The sequence below is a fragment of the Molossus molossus genome, unplaced genomic scaffold (assembly GCF_014108415.1).
Source record: "Molossus molossus isolate mMolMol1 unplaced genomic scaffold, mMolMol1.p scaffold_m16_p_8, whole genome shotgun sequence".
In the NCBI taxonomy this organism is placed as follows: Eukaryota; Metazoa; Chordata; class Mammalia; order Chiroptera; family Molossidae; genus Molossus; species Molossus molossus.
This window is the reverse complement of record NW_023425402.1, coordinates 771296-788133: the sequence shown is the minus strand read 5'-3', so window position 1 is coordinate 788133 and position 16838 is coordinate 771296. Positions and strand designations below refer to the sequence as shown.

The window sequence follows — 16838 nt, the reverse complement described above, 5'->3', positions numbered from 1 at the left end:
TGCGGCCGCGGGGCTCGGCGGTAAGCCCGGAGCGTGCAGGCAGGGCCACCTTGTCACTGCCGCACCCCGCGGACACCGTGCGTGGGCGGGTGGCCCGGCCTCCTCGGTCCTCTCGGGAGGACACAGAACCGTTCAGGACCCAGGGCCACGAAATTCCGTAGCCGCCAGAGCCGGGCAAGCCCCGCCCCCGGAGCCGCCCCTTCCGCTGTTGCCGGGGTGGGGTCTGTGCGGCCGCAGGGATCCGCTCGGACGCGGCCACGTTGTCCTGCGGTCTTTGGCGCGTGTGGCCCACGGGGGCGACCCGGGGCATCGCCGCTGGCCTCGGCTCGGCCGCAGTGTTCCCAAGCCCGCTCAGCGCGGGGAGCGGCCCGGCCACGCCGCGGCTCACGCGCACGGGCGCGTCTGGGCCCTGGGCCCTGGGCCCGGGAGGAGCCGCCCTCCGCCGCCCCGCCGCCGCTGCACGCCGCCCAGACACAGCCCGCCGCGGGGAGCGCGGTCGAGTGGGGCCCCGCGCGGACCTGTGCGCTGGAGCCCATGCTCGTGCGCCCCGCGGGCCCGCGCCATGGCCTCCGGGAGCGTGGCCGAGTGCTTACAGCAGGAGACCACCTGCCCCGTGTGCCTGCAGTACTTTGTCGAGCCCATGATGCTCGACTGCGGCCACAACATCTGTTGCGCGTGCCTCACCCGCTGCTGGGGCGCGGCCGAGACCAACGTGTCGTGTCCGCAGTGCCGGGAGACCTTCCCGCAGCGGCACCTGCGGCCCAACCGGCACCTGGCCAACGTGACCCAGCTGGTGAAGCAGCTGCGCACCGAGCGGCCGTCGGGGCCCGGAGGCGAGATGGGCGTGTGCGAGAAGCACCGCGAGCCCCTGAAGCTGTACTGCGAGGAGGACCAGATGCCCATCTGCGTGGTGTGCGACCGCTCGCGTGAGCACCGCGGCCACAGCGTGCTGCCGCTGGAGGAGGCCGTGGAGGGCTTCAAGGTGAGGGCCGGCGGCGGGGCGCGGGGGCAGCCTGACAAAGGGAGAAGCGCCAAAGAGGCTTCCTTTTTTCTGCCTAGAAAATGGCCGAGCCGGACGTGTGGTTCACAGCCGTCATTTCCTCTCTGTCTGCTCTAGAGCCTGGGCACTCAGATTTGGGAGGAAAACCTGTGGATGGTGAGGAAGTCACAAGTCTCCCCGCCCCACTCTCCTTTTCTTATGTGCCCCTGTGTTTTCCGGCTCGCGGGCACCTTATACAGAAAGACTGCCCACGGAAACCCCCTTTTGTATAAAAGATGCTCGTTAAACCACGTATGTATCATCAAGTTCCAGAGATGCGCATACAACTGTTGGCTCCTGGTTGATCTCAGACAGAACATACGTTAACTGGCAGTATACCCGTCAAGCAGATGCCCACTACTTAGTCTGTACGCATTTCCCCGGCACTTCCCTGTGTCCTGTTCTGTTCTAGAAGCTCAAGAAAAAGAACACAACTATTTATTGCTTAAGTTATTTAACCATTCAGACTCTAGGAAGTAACAGTTATTATGAAGATTAAGTGAAATAAAATGATGTGTGGAGCCCTTTGTGACTGTTGATCCAACAGATAGCACATGGAAACAATGTCAAGCCTCAGAGTCCAGTCCCATTTCCACTAGGACAGTGACTTTCAACCCCTGTGCTGCGGCACAAGAATTTTTAAAACATGCAGTACCTGACTACTTAGTCATGGGCCACTGACCTCTTTTCCTTAGTTTATCAAATTAAAAAATGACAACAGCCAACACAATAGCCGTCCTGTGTGAGTGAATAAAAATTATACCTTTTTTTTTTTGTCAGATTGGCAAAAAATATAGTCTGTTTTTGGATGTGCTACAGAATTGGTGTGCCATGAGATTGAAAATTGATGCACTAGGTCATAACAATATCCTTCCAGGGACAGGTAGTCGACTCACTGTTTAAGTTACACACTAATTGCCACAGGAGAGCTGTGGTGACCCCTGTGCCCTGGTGAGGGCAATGTGGTCCAAGGATAGGCTCTAACCCAGGGCTTGGCACCAGAAACATGGGTTGCGTGTGTGGTGATTGGAGTTGCCATGCTGATGTTAAGGTCTACCTAATCTTGAATAGCTCCACTATTTTTGCTTTTCTTAGGAGCAAATCCAGAACCAGCTAGACCACCTAAAAAGAGTGAAAGACTTAAAGAAGAGGCGTCGGGCACAGGGGGAGCAGGCACGAGCGGAACTCTTGGTAAGGGTCTTTGGAATTCATGGATATTATTACTGGACAGGGACCTGGCCCTGAGCAAGTCTGTCTAGGGCCAGCCAGTAGTATGTCAGTTCTTGTCTGCATGCAGGAAAGATTTCACAACCCGAGTCCAGGTGATTGAGGACACGTTTATTAAAGCTGGGGGCAGTGGCACAAGGAAGGGCCCAGCATAGAAGAAGCAACAGGAGAGCCCAGCCTGGGCTGCTTTGGCTCTCTAAAAACGGTATAGGAAAGGAATGAGTCAAAGTGGGGCTACTTTAGCTCAATGGGAAGCCAGAGAAAAGGGAACCTTGGAGACAGGTTCAGGGGGATAGCCGAAGAGGAGCAGCTGCTGTCCATTGCTTCCCTGGTTGTAAGTCTTGTGAGGTCCCTTAGAGTTTAGGAGATGCACACCTGTGGGTGAAGAGGGGCCAGGGGAAGGCCAGGGCATGCTCCCCAGAGGGAGAGCACGTGCTGATCCTTTGTCTTGAGGGTTTTTATCTCTCTTGCAGGCTGGAATTCTAGGGGAGGTCTCTGGGGAGGGTTTCAGCAGAATATTCATCGCTTTTCCAGGTGTGCCCTTTCAGAATCATGGTTTCTGCTGATTGGTCAGTGTCCTGGGGTTGGGGGGGTGTCATTGCAGCTGGTCCTGGTGCCGCCCACCTGGTTTTGCTCCTTTCCTGGGCCTGGAGCTGAAATACAACTGAAGCCTAAATGTTATCTCTACAGGGGTGACCTTCTGTATCTGGCTATAAATTGCTTGGACAGTTTGTTCAGCTCTCTGTCTCAGTTTCCCCATTCCACTTGCCAAGGAATTTCCCTAGCTTCTTACTATCCTGCCTCAATATCACTTCTGCTGGTTACTTTCCCTTTTGTGAGGCTGTTGCTACTTCCTTAACCTTGTCCAGCCAAGTCATCCAGACATCTAGGTGAAGGTGGAACAATGCCGTATGGAGATCTGACCTATCGAAAGTTTAACTTTATAGCGCTGGCCAGTGTGGTTCAGTTGGTTAAGTGTCGTCCTATGCACTGCAAGGTTGCTCCTTTGATTTCCGGTCAGAGCACATACCCAGTTGTGGTCTGGTTCCCGGTTGGGGTTCGCCTGAGAGGCAGCCAGTCGATGTTTTTCTCTCTCTCTCCCTCTCCCTTTCTCTCCAAAATCAATAAAAATAAATCTTTAAAAAAAAAAAAGTTTAACCTTCTAGCTTCCTGTAGATCAGGGTTGACTGTTGGCAAAGATGACGTAGGTGAAATTCCGGGGCCTCCTTTGGCACTGTGTGCAGACAGCGGCCGGTGTTTGTGAGCCTGACTGCGCCTTCTTATTGAAGTGTTCATTTCCTTTGTTTCCCTTTTTATATTTATTCTTGAAAGTGTTTCCCTTTTTATATTTATTGTTGCCCTTTGTGAAGTGTTCACTTTCTCGACAACACTTCAGTTCTGACTCCTCATTTTGTTCCCCCTGGTCTCCCGAGGCCTTAGCAGGTGGCTGCTGTGCTGATTGGGGATATTTGGGATATTTGGGGTTTTGTTTTGAAAACCAAAAAAAGAAGTACAGAGACATATATATATATATATATATATATATATATATATACACTTAAAAACCCACCATCTAGGTTTTGAGCATTTTTTTGAACAATAAATATTAAAAATTCCCACCCATTACAGGTGCTTGCATGTGAGAAGCAAACTTGGATGAGTGTGTCTAAACCGGCTTGTGAGAGTCTGTCAGTCCTGGCCAGGGCGTAGCTGAGAACTTTGGTCAGGGAACTTACTCCTTGATGCCCTAGATGCTACCAGTTGTTCTGCCCTGACAGTCCTCTGAGACCTCAGCCCCCCTTGCTTGAAAATAGGTCTGGTGGATGGAGAATCTTCATGTGAGCTTGAGTGGAGTCAAATTATTATGCACATAATCTTGTCCTCTGTGGGAGGGTTGTCAGAGGGGAGACCGCCCTTCTCTGATAGGCAGGGTACCTGAACACATTTCTTGGCTTTGATACTAGCCAAGTGGATAGATGGAGAGAGTAATACAATCTCTTCAGGCCTCAGTTTTCTCATATGTGACATAGGTAGGTTAGACTAGACTTGTTCTTCAGCAAGGCTAGTGGTACTGCCCTCTCCTTCCCTGCCAGAGTGTATGTGTTTCTGTGGTTGTCACTTGATTGGGAAGGGTGGGGCAGGGATGCTAAATGTCCTGCAATCTAGAAACAGTCCCACAGCCAAACAGAATCCCCCACCCCACCCCCACCAGGGTGGTGATGACCTCCCTTTGAGAAGTACTGACCTAGTTGATCTTTAAGGTCTCTTTGAGCTTTAATTTTCTGTTTCTAAGACTGTAATGTATTGTTTATGCCTTGGAAAGGCTTATCCAGCCGAGGAGAGGTATGAGCTCAGGCAGGACGGTTAGGGAGGGAGGGTCTCAGGAGCTGAGTGAAGTGGTCAGCAAGCTGACTGTAAGGGGCCACATAGTAGATATTCTTGGCTTTGTGGACCATAGCATCTGTCACAACCACTCAGCTCTGCTGCTGTGGCCCAAAGCTGTTAAAGACAATATGTAAATGATGGGTGTGGCTATGTCCCAATAAAACTTTGCTCCAAAGGAATAAACAAAGGGGGTTTGCTCACCCTTTGTTTAGAGCCAGTTACTAATAAGGCCCTGTCTGTAGGTGGGGGTGCGGTAGAGAAGGAAGGGCCAGGAAACGGGGGCAAATAAATCTGTACTAATGAACCTTGACAGTGAGATAGTGGAGGCACTAAGGGAACCCATCGAAGTTATGTGAGGATTGTCGCACAAGTTGTGTTCGAATGTTCCAGATCGTCCTCCACAGGCACATGTCTGACCATGTCACTTCCTGGCAGCCGTCCATGGCTCCCTTTTGCAATCAAGTCCTTGCCCCTTAGCCTGCCTGGAAGGCACTTTCTGGTCTCATTGTTTCTGGGCTCTGCCTTCCTCTGCTCACTGCTGACCCACGCAGAGCCGTTGCCTTCTCTCCCTGCTTCTCCGCCTGCGCCATTTCTTCTGCCTGGAAGGCTCTCCTGGTCTTTGACCACATGGCGAGCTCCCGGCCATCCTACAAGTGTGGTGAACACTGCTTTTGTGAAGACTACCAACTTCTCTGCCACAGTTGTCGCTGCTGGCTTTTAACTGCCGCGGGCACCTGACAGTGACTGTGTCTTCATTATCACTGCTAACTCAGCTCTTGGACATTCTCTGTCCAGTCAGTAAGGACTGGAAAAAAGGAGTGAACAAGATACGTGTTCAATTTTATTTTATTTATTGATTGAGAGAGAGAGAGAGAGGAAGGGAGACAAACAGAGAGACATGGATTTGTTGATCCACTTATTGATGTATTCACTGGTTGATTGTTGTATGTGCCCTGACCAGCCATCGAACCCACAATCTTGGCGTATCAGGACAACGCTCTAACCAGCCGAATAACTGGTGACACCCTCTTAGGCCATATTGTCCCCATTACAGGAAAAGAGAGAAAAAAATGAGAAGAGAAAGGATTCTGAATGTTTAGGAAGCAACAATCATAAGCTGACTTTGCCCGAGTCCCTGTGAGCGTCCACTCCCCCCCCCCCCCGCTGAAATTTCCATATACTGGATGCAACATGAGTCTTGGAGTGTGTGTGTGTGTGGGGGGGCTGTATGGTGAACCTTCCCTGCTTACTGCCCCTCACTGTGTGCACAGAGCCTGACCCAGATGGAGAGGGAGAAGATCATTTGGGAGTTCGAGCAGCTGTATCACTCCCTGAAGGAGCATGAATACCGCCTTTTGGCCCGCCTGGAGGAGCTAGACCTGGCCATCTATAACAGCATCAACGGCGCCATTACCCAGTTCTCTTGCAACATCTCTCAGCTCAGCAGCCTGATCGCCCAGCTGGAAGAGAAGCAGCAGCAGCCCACCAGGGAGCTCCTGCAGGTAAGGCTAGAGCGCCCTGCCCTGCTGGCAGCTCCCTTTTCTTGGACAGCACGCACGTGAGCAGGAGTGGTCAGCCCGAGCAGGCACAGGGCACCTCGCCCAGCGAGACCGCGGGAATGGTGATGCCTGTCGTGCTCACGAGCACGTGTGAACGGTCTGCTCTGCGAAGGGCATGCTCCCGGCACTGGGACGAGTGGCGAAGAAGCTCTCGTGAAATCGATGCTCTAATGTTGAGGTCAGACGGTGAGGAAGCAAACTAGTATCACAGGTGTTGACAAATGCCATTAAAAATGGGGCTCACCACCTGTTTGTGTGTCCTGAGGTAAGTAGGGTTTTTACATATTAAAGTGGTTGGAAAAAATCAAAGTAGTGTTATTTCATGTATGTGAAAATATATAAAATTCAAATTTCATTATCCATACATTATACTGGAGCACACCCATGCTCACTGACAGCATACTGTCTGTGTTACTTTCTCACTATAACTGCAGAGTTGAATAGTTGTGACAGAAACTGTTTGGCTTTTAAAAAAAGTAGTTTTGCAGCTCCTGCTTCAAGTAAGGAGAGGGGGGGCCTTCTCTGAGCTTTGTGAACTCCAGTGTTTCTTTGCCAGGCGAGAGGGAGGGTTTGTGCAGGGAGCGGGTGGCCAGCGCGCAGTGTAAGCAGGAAAGATGTTTCAGGAAGAAGGGAGTGGACAGCAGACTTGAGGTGAAATAGGAGGGCTGATGTTGGTGGGTTTTGAAAACATGGCCACTGACAACCTGTGTGAAGATCTCAAGACTAGATGACTATTTGAAGAAGAGATTGAAGATGTACGAAAATACTCAGAGATGAGGTGGGGTTGTGGGGCTTCATGGGCAGAGATGATCAGGGAGGCTACTTACACATTTTAAAGGGATCTACAAAGGGGAGAGCCGAGGTCAGGAGCAAGGTGAGGAAAGTCAGAGCCGTAACAGCGATAGACTGATCACTACAGTGTTGTCCTGAGAAGGCAGAATGGGAACTAAACCATGTGTGTGGGAGCTGGTGTTGGAAATCCTCTGTTGTGTGGGAAGAAAGGAGACGGCAGGGGGTGCAGGCAGGTGCGAGGCGTCATAAAACCTGGTGGGCTTCATTCTCTGTTGAGGTTGGAAAGCAAGGTCATCTCCTAGCAGGAGTTAGGGAAATGGATCCTTGAAGAGTGTGGGGAAGTTCTGAAACTATCGTTTCAAAGTTGGTTTCTGAGACAGTCCTTGGTCAGTGGACGCGGGCTGGGGCCGTCTGCCCGTCACAGCTCTGACACGGCGGAGGGACACACGGAGTCGGGCTCCTCTAGGGTGAGGACTTTGAAAGATGGACTTCAGGGTTTTTTGTTGTGATAAACATAATATAAATTCACTATTTTGGCCATTTCAAAGTGTACAACTCCGCAGCGTTCAGTAAACTCGCTGAGTTGTGCAGTCATCACAGCTGTAGTTCCGGAACCCGGACACCCCGAAGGAACCCGGGCAGCCGCGGCGCCTGTGCGCCTGTGCGCCTGTGCGCCTGTGCGCCTGTGCGCCTGTGCGCCTGTGCGCCTGTGCGCCTGTGCGCCTGTGCGCCTGTGCGCCTGTGCGCCTGTGCGCCTGTGCGCCTGTGCGCCTGTGCGCCTGTGCGCCTGTGCGGCGGGGGGGGGGTCCGCCTGTGCGTTCGCTCCGGAGGGCACAGGAGGGCAAGGACAGCTCTGAACAGAGGCACTTCCAGGATGCGGTCTTAAGTGAAAAAAATCAAAGCACAAAATGGAGAGGATGCTACTTATTGTGTAACAAAGAAGAGATCATTGGAAAATCTATGTATTTAGCTTATTTTTGCAAAGGAAATACTGGAAGGGTAAACCAGAACATACGGGAATGGGGATAGTGATGGAGAAAGAGTGACAGGTTCAGACTTTTCAGCACCAAAATGAAGAACTGATGGATTATAACCCATTGAATAATGTAAGAACCTATCAGTCCATATTAATAAATAATAAGGGAAAATTCTTCCTTCCAGTAGACTGTCAACTAAGTAATATAGAAGGAATTTTGAAGTTAGAATTTACCAATTGGCAACTGTCACAATGAAAGTGAATTGAGACTTATCCGGCTGGTGTGGCTCAGTGGTTGAACGTGGACCCATGCACCAAGAAGTTGCTGGTTTGATTCCTGGTCAGGGCACATGCCCAGGTTGTGGGCCGGATCCCCAGTTGGGGTCATGCAGGAGGCAGCCAGTCGATGTTCTCTCTCATCAATGTTTCTCTCTCTCTCCCTTCCTTTCTCTCTAATATCAATAAAGGGGGAAAAATTTAAAAAAAGAAAAAGAAAATTGAGATCTTAATTATTGATGGATGCTAAATCTAAGAAGGGAAAGTTTTATAAGAATTGAAATGTTAACATAATTTCAAAGTATCACTTTAGGTTACTTATTAATTACACAAGGAAATATTGTAGCTATATAGTGATGAAAATATCACTGGTAAGGGGAAGGCAAATACTGTGAACCTTTAGAAGGATACAACACACTAGTCCCAGGTTGTACAGCCTGACTTTAGTCCTGAAGGGGAATATCTGACCAACCCAACGGGAGGACAGTCTAAAATAAACCAGTGTCAGTGTCATGGAGGGTGAATCAAGGCTAAGGAAGTATTCAAGATTAAAGACACTTATCACTAAATGCAGTGGATGTTCCTGGATTACTTTAGGGGAGAGGAGTAGTGTAAAGAACATTATAAAGGCAGCTGGTTACATTAGAGTATGGACCATGGATTAGATAAACATCACTGTTCGGTTTGCTAGTAACTACTATAGTTATATAGGAAATGCACACAGAAGTGTGAAAGGGTCTGGGGCGCAGTGGCAACAGTGGCCTCTGGCGCTCCTGGGGGTAACTATGTTTGTAATAACCTGGTAAATCTGGTGAAGCCTGAACGGGAGCCCTTTGTGTTGGCAGCTTTTCTGTGTATTTGAGATAGTTTCACAATAGAAAGTCAAAGGAGCAAGCCGCACATTTGTGATGCGAGGGTGGGGTGCGTGGGTTAGTACAGGTGAGATTGTAAGTCCTTGGGCAGTGTGGCAAGCAGTGTGTACCCCAGCTTCCTGGGCGGGTTTCTAGCTCCTTGATGTGAGTGGTCCTGTCTGCCTGGCTTCTCCAGGAGGGCTGGCCCCTACTTGCGATTTCAGCAGACATCTAGGAGAGAAGACTAAAATGATGGATGACTTCTCATGGCTGTCCTTTTCCTTTCTGTTACAGGACATCGGGGACACATTGAGCAGGTACAGTTTTCTCTCCCTGGTGTGCAATCAAGCAGGGGAAGATGCCCTCTTCATGCTTATAAACCCTGAAAGGAGCCCGAAGCCAGAGGTGGCCGTTTGACCACGTGCCATATACACTGCCTGTCCCTGAACAGGTCACTCGTCGCCAAGAAATGGGATGAACCGTAGCTCTTCTCTCAGAACGCAGGAGTTACTGACACATTGTGGGGCGGGGTGAAGTAGGGAGGGGCTCTCGGTGGGTGCCACGAGGACATTTCCATGGGGAGGGTGGGTGCTCACAGGGACTCGGGCAGGGTACAGTTTATGATTGTTGCTCCCCAAACATTTCAGAACCCTTTCTCTTCTCATTTTTTCTCTCTTTTTCTATAAATGGGGACAATATGGTCTGAGAGGGTGTGACCTGCTCGGTTACTAGTTGGCGATGACGCACCTGGGCTGGCCCTCGTCATCTGTGCTGCGGCCAGACAGTGCGGAGGAAAGCCCCCCGGTGCCTGCAGAAGCGAGCAGGCAGAGCTGGGCTGGGCGGATGGGCCTGGGCCTGGGCAGAGGGTGTGCGTGGCGCCTCCGGGGTGGGAACCGACTTGGAGGGGCTGAAGCTCGAAGTTGATTGACACCGTGGAGAGGAAGTGCAGCCCCGACTGCACGAGGAGGCGGGGACCTCATAGACGCAGCGGCCGGCTGGGTCTGTGGATGGGATCACGTTGATGGACTTGTTTCTTTTCTTTCTTTTTATTTGACGTTACATTTTTTATTTCAAGGAAGAATTGGTGTTTTTTACACAATTTTGAAATTATATTTCACAATTTATGTAGCTGACTTGATATACTTTATTTTTATTTAGAAATTTATTTTTAAATATTCTTTATTGATTTTAGAGAGAGAAGAAGGGAGAGGCAGAGAGAGATAAAGAATATCAATGGGAGAGAAACATCAATCGGCTGCCTCCTGTACATCCCCCACACGATGGGCACGCAACCTGGGCATGTGCCCTGACCAGGAATTGAACCCGTGACCTCTTGCCGCATGGGCTGACACTCAACGACTGAGCACACCAGCTGGACTATTTTTTGATTTTATTTATTTTAATATGTTTTTATTTATTTTTTTAGAGAGAGAGGGAGATAGAAATATTGATGAGAGAGAGAAATATTGATCAGCTGCCTCCTGCACACCCCCTACTGAGGATCAAGCCTGCAACCTGCATGTGCCCTGACCAGAAATCGAACTGGGTGGGACCTCTCAGTCCATGGGACAATGCTCAAATCCACTGAGCCAGACTGGCCATGCTGATGTACTTTTTAAAATTGATTTTGTTTTGAGAGAGAGAGAGAGAGAAACATCAATTTGTTATTTCACTTATTTATGCAGTCATTGGTTGCTTCTTGTATGTGTCCTAACTGGAGATCAAACCTGCAACCTTGCAGTATCAAGACGAGCTGCCAATTGAGCTACTGGTCAGGGAGATAGACTGGTTTCTTGAGGGCCCCTGGGAGGGAGATGAGCTGGTACCTGTAACTGTCCCAGCCAGCTGAGCCCAGCAAATGCTGCCTTTCTTGTTTTGTTGACTGCTACCAGTCTAGTTCTAACCTAACAAGACCCTAGAGCAGCGGTTCTCAACCTGTGGGTTGCGACCCCTGTGGGGGTTGAATGACCCTTTCACAGGGGTCGCCTAAGACATAACAGTAGCAAAATTACAGTTATGAAGTAGTAATGAAAATAATTTTATGGTTGGGGGTCACCACAACACGTACTGTATTAAAGGGTCGCGGTATTAGGAATGTTGAGAACCACTGCTTGAGTTTGTGCCATTAAGGTTTGGGTTTGGCTGTAGGAGATAGGAAACCCAAAATTTCGTTAGCTTCAGGCTTAAACACAATAAAAAAAAATTTGTAACCATGTAAGAAATGTGCCCAGGGCTGGTATGGTGGCTCCAGTGTTCATCAGATTAACACAAGATACTTTTTAACCTCTCGGTGGCCAGAACTGTCGCGAGGTTACATCTAGACTGGGCAGCCATGAACCGGTCGAGTCTGGGAGACGGAGGTGCAGGAATAACTGTGGGTAGGCATTTAGCAATCACCGTGGCCTCGGCCCTTTGAAGCGTGTGGTGATCGGTTGTTGTCCAGAGAGGACCCGTCTGTCTGAATGTGGTTCTCACCCTGTCTAGGGACCCGTGAATATCTAGGACTTTGTCATGGAGTCAGTGCTTTGTGGCTTTAACTTCAATTTAATTCATGAACCTCATGCTTTGGGGGATTAAAAAATGAGGATGTCTCCCCTTTTCTTGCCTAGAGGATCACAGTTCAGAAGGGGACTGGAAAAGCAGCTTTTAAAGACTGTTGGCCTCTGTGAGCCAGTCGGGCCCTGTCCTCGGCCCTGGAAGGGCATGGGGTTGGCGAAGGCATTCACTCTCTTTTTTTTAAAACTTAGGGCTGAAAGAATTAGGATCCCTGAGCCTTGGATCACACCTCCAGATCTGCAAGAGAAAATCCATATTTTTGCCCAAAAATGTCTGTTCATGACTGAGAGCCTGAAGCAGTTCACAGGTAATGTGGAACAGAGCTGTAGGGGAGGGGGTTTATGCTCTGACTGTTGCCTCACAGGATACGTTTTCCAGCCAGGCAATGGGATGTAAACTGATGATCTTCTTTTCTCCCCTTAGAAAAAATGCAGTCAGATATGGAGAAAATCCAAGGTAAATTCATCTACCAATGGGCTTTTGATGTTGAAGTTTCCTGGGAAAATGAACATCTGCATTAAAAATGTGGGGAAATTGGGCAGGGGTGATAGGTGCCCACTGGCCAGTCGTCTCTGATATTTTACACCTTCCTTTTGCTTTGGTAGTTTTTTCAATTAATATCCTCTTGTTTCACTTTGATGTCTTTTAACTGTGTGTACTCGGTTCTCAGTCTACATTAATGGATGAGAAAAATAGGCAATCTGAAATTAATCCAGAATTAGTGTGATTATTTTTATTCTTTAATTGGGAAGAAAGGGAACAGAAACTATCTTAGTTACATTTCATCTGACCCAGTATTTATAGTTGTAATTTATGGAGTCTCTACTGCTGATGGGCGTAGCTGTGACCAGTTGAGGAGGGAAGTGATGAGGAGCGGGGTTCAGGAGTGAGGGTGCCTGGGTCCGGGCCTGGTGCTGCTATGTCGGTTCTGCACCATGTGGGTGTAGCTCGGGTACTGCAGGTTTGGTTCCAGACCACCGCAGTAAAATGGATTTTGCGGTAAAGTGAGTCACACAAGTATTTGGCTTTCCCAGTGCTTATAAAAGTTATGTTTACACTATGCTGTCTATTAAGTGTGTAAAAGCATTATGTCTAAAAAACAAAAAACAACAATACTTAATTTAAAAATAATTATTGTTTAAAAAAAAAACGTGCTAACCATCATTGGAGCCTTCAGCTTGTAGAAAAACCACAATATCTGCAAAGCACAATATAATGAGGTATGTTTGTAATTTCTTCATCTGTAAAATAAGGAAATCAATAGTTCTCACCTCATAAGGTTATAAAGATTGAATTATATTAGGTGCCATTTGTAAAGCCTTTAGAACATAGCCTGACTCATAATAAACCATATGTTTCTGTTTATTAAATAAAGTATTCTAGATGTTTAAGGAAAACTTTTAAGTATAAAAGTTTCTTCTCATGTGCCACATTCAGGTAGAAGCTGGCTATATATTAAATGCCAAAAATTCCTAGGCAATCTGGTGGAATCGAAATCCTTATATGTAGGTGAACTCTTCTTACTACTGCAACTACAATTTCCCATAATCTCTGATAATTTCCTGCGTTATGTATGCTGACTTTTTATTTGCATTGTATCTTTTCACACGCATACTCTTGGTATCTGCCAACATAGTTGTAGGGGACACTAATGTCCATAAGCACCCACACGGGGAGGAAGGCCACTCGGTGCAGCGGAACCAGCAGAAGCCGTTCGCGCAGGCCCGGCTCCAGGGCCTGGCTCTTTCCCTTCTCTCCTGCCCCGACGAGGCTCACTGCGAGCGTATGGTGTAAACACTCCATCGACAGCTCCAAGGCCTTCTCAGTGAATGGCCTGGTTTGTCCCAGTGTGGCAGTAGGGACTTGAGCCACTCAGCCCCTAGAACAGATGTGGCTGGTGAAAGCAAGAGTTGTGTCTGGACTGAGAGTTGTTTCCCCTTGCAGACCCAGCTTGCACCCTGGAGGGTGCGGCCCTTGAGCTTGGCTCAGTTTGACCCAGGAGGCTGCCAGGGCCAGGCATGTGGTTGCCCTTTCACCCAGACTTCCCAGTCCCTGTTCCCCTGAAGCTGGGTGAGGGAGTCGTGTTGTAGGAAGATCAGTGCATGACTCAGGGGTTCTGGTGGAGACTTGAACCAAAGCTCCCTCAAGTCGGGTATTTCCTGGAATGTGACTTTCATAACTTCTTTTTTCTTTTGTTCTTTCAGAATTAAGAGAGGCTCAGTTATACTCAGGTAGGTGATAGAAAAACCATTCAGGGTAGGAGCACAAATCCTTATGAACGTAACCAGTATTGAATGACTAGAAATTGCCTAATTCGGGATCCTTTAGGTTCCATGTGTAAAAATGACAACAACCATTAAAAAACCATTGTTTCCTTGCGTTTACAACACTGTTGCCTCCTACAATTCAGAGCTGAAGCCATGGCCTCTGAAACAGGAGGAAGTCAGGCTCAGTGCCATGGAGAGTTAGCACGAAGCTGCCGCTCTGGAAAGCATCGTCCTTCCCAAAGTGGTTTGAGCCCAGCTCTTTCTGAGTGCTAGGGAGAGCTTAGGAGTCCTGTGCGGCCTCATCTCTGTGCCGACGCCCCGCCCCGGGGCCATCACCGGCACCTAGCGGCAGGGAGACTGGTAAGTCTGTTCTCAGGAGTGCCAGATCTGAGGTGTCCTTTCCATAGTCACATGGCCGTATTTAATTCTTTCAACAAGTTTTAATCAAATACCTTGTTTCTGCCCTCCACTGTCTAACACTGTGCAGAGGAGCCTAGGAGGAACAAGAGACCATAAGACACTGCCCTGTCCTTGGAGTTCAGTGTCTGGTTGGAGGTAGGAAGTATACCTGTGGCGTGAGAAAGAAATGGGTGACTGTTGTGGACAGATGGTTGAACTGAGAACTGACCATCTGGGATCTGTCACCTCTGCCAAGTTGCCTGTCTTGAACCTGTTGTGGGATCCATGTAGCCACCTGAGCTTTGGTTTGGAGGGATGATGTCTGGCAGTCTTCCTCCTGAAGGTGATGAAGAGCAAGTGAGAGGATATGTACCAGGCTTGTCAGTCAGGGCATCCACGTGAGTGAAGGTCTGTAACCCTAAACTCTGGGTGTGAGACACGGCCGGCACGGTAGATGTAAGAGAGGGAACATGTTAAACACAGCGCTTTGAGGAAAACACGGGTCACGAACTGGACATTCGCAGAAGGTGAATAAGGGTTTGGATGTGCTGAGCCAAGACCCCGTGGAATGGAGGGTATAAAAGTGAACTGAAAGATGGCAAATTGTTCCAGGTTCCCAGAACTAAATGTATGTGGGAGATTCAGTCTGCAATAGATATTGTGGCTCAAGATGTGAAGGAAAGGAAATAGAGATAAAAACCTCAATATTTCAATGTATTCTGGCTTAATAAGGTAACCAGCTAATCTAAACAGTAATTTTTTTAAATGCTGCTTTCAAGGTGTGTTTCATCATCAAATGAATGCAGCCTTAGTGGAGCAGGTAGGAGAAAACGGGGCAGGTGTTCGGGGTGTTCTCAGCTGACTGTGCCTTCACCTCTGTCTCCGCAGTGGATGTGACCCTGGACCCAGACACGGCCTACCCCAGCCTGATCCTCTCTGACAACCTGCGGCAAGTGCGGTACAGTTACCTCCAGCAGGACCTGCCTGACAACCCTGAGCGCTTCAATCTGTTTCCCTGTGTCCTGGGCTCTCCATGCTTCATTGCTGGGAGACATTACTGGGAGGTAGAGGTGGGAGATAAAGCCAAGTGGACCATAGGTGTCTGTGAAGACTCAGTGTGCAGAAAAGGTGGGGTAACCTCTGCCCCCCAGAATGGATTCTGGGCAGTGTCCTTGTGGTATGGGAAGGAATACTGGGCTCTTACCTCCCCGATGACTGCCCTTCCCCTGCGGACCCCTCTTCAGCGGGTGGGGATTTTCTTGGACTATGATGCTGGTGAGGTCTCCTTCTACAATGTGACAGAGAGGTGTCACACCTTTACTTTCTCTCACGCTACCTTCTGTGGGCCTGTCCGGCCCTACTTCAGTCTGAGTTACTCAGGAGGGAAGAGCGCAGCTCCTCTGATCATCTGCCCCATGAGTGGGATCGATGGGTTTTCTGGCCATGTTGGGAGTCATGGTCATTCCATGGAGACCTCCCCTTGAGGTGAACACAGGCCCGCAGGGCTGTCGGACGCAGTCTAACCCAGGCACAAGGGATCTCGCTGCCTTGCCACTTCCTGCCCTCACAGCTGGATGCCCTTGCCACTCACCATGCCCCTGCAGTGGGAGACGGATGTCCACGTCCTCTGCCATCCTCTCCGTTCCCGGGAAAATGAGATGTAACGAGAAGCACCGAGATTTTTCAGAAATAAAAACCAGGTGTCCACCTCTAGTGTGTCACACTTTTTGGTCTGTGCATTGCTGGAGGGGATAAAGGGTTTGGATGATCCTTGGATTTGGAAAGCCATTCGAGACACTTGCACCGAGCTCAGCCTGGCTTCCTCTGGTGCCGCCCGCGGTGGACATGCGGCTCTGCAGTCACTTCTGCCCTGGCCTCGCTGAGCCCCACAAGGGCCGTCAGCATGGGTCCCTTTACTCCACTTTTCCCTGCTAGGAATGGTTCCTCTCCCTGATTCCCACTCTGCCATACTTTTTAAAAAAATAAACTCTCTTTAAATTTTTTTTTTCCTTTATTGATTTTAGAGAGAGGAAGTGAGGGGGAGAGAAAGATAGAAACATTGATGCGAGAACATTGTTTGGTCGCCTCCTGCATGCCCCCCACTGGGGATTGGGCCCACAACCTGGGCATGTGCCCTGACCAGGAATTGAACCGGCGACCTCTTGGTGCATGGGTCCACGCTCAACCACTGAGCCACACCAGCCAGACATGCCATACTTTTAGTAACTCCATTAAACAGGGCTATATGTGTTTTGAATAGTTATTTTACAGTAATGTGGGAAACGACGTGCCTCTGTTATGAAGTCATGCTTCAGTCTCTTCTGAGGTTTCGTCGGCTCACTCCATTCTAATAAAGTGTCCTGGTGCTGGATGGACGTCACTGAGGGTAGTTTTCTGCCCAACACCCTCCATTGCCCTTCCATCTGTCAGTCAACATCTGTGGACTGCCAGTCATTGCACAGCATCCTCAAGGATTCTGGGGCAGAGTCCAGGGATTCACGCACCTGTTGC

The 16838-nt window shown here is 49.4% G+C and overlaps 1 protein-coding gene across 1 annotated transcript; it reads left to right on the top strand.

Annotated features, from left to right (window-relative positions):
• Positions 1–249: 249 nt before the first annotated feature.
• Positions 250–16038, top strand: TRIM27 (tripartite motif containing 27). Its single transcript, XM_036249038.1, has 8 exons — positions 250–982; positions 2135–2230; positions 5923–6153; positions 9400–9422; positions 11853–11968; positions 12085–12117; positions 13866–13892; positions 15216–16038. Exons 1-8 carry the CDS (start codon positions 563–565, stop codon positions 15809–15811), a joined length of 1542 nt encoding a protein of 513 aa, XP_036104931.1. The 5' UTR covers positions 250–562; the 3' UTR covers positions 15812–16038.
• The last annotated feature ends 800 nt before the right edge of the window (positions 16039–16838 follow it).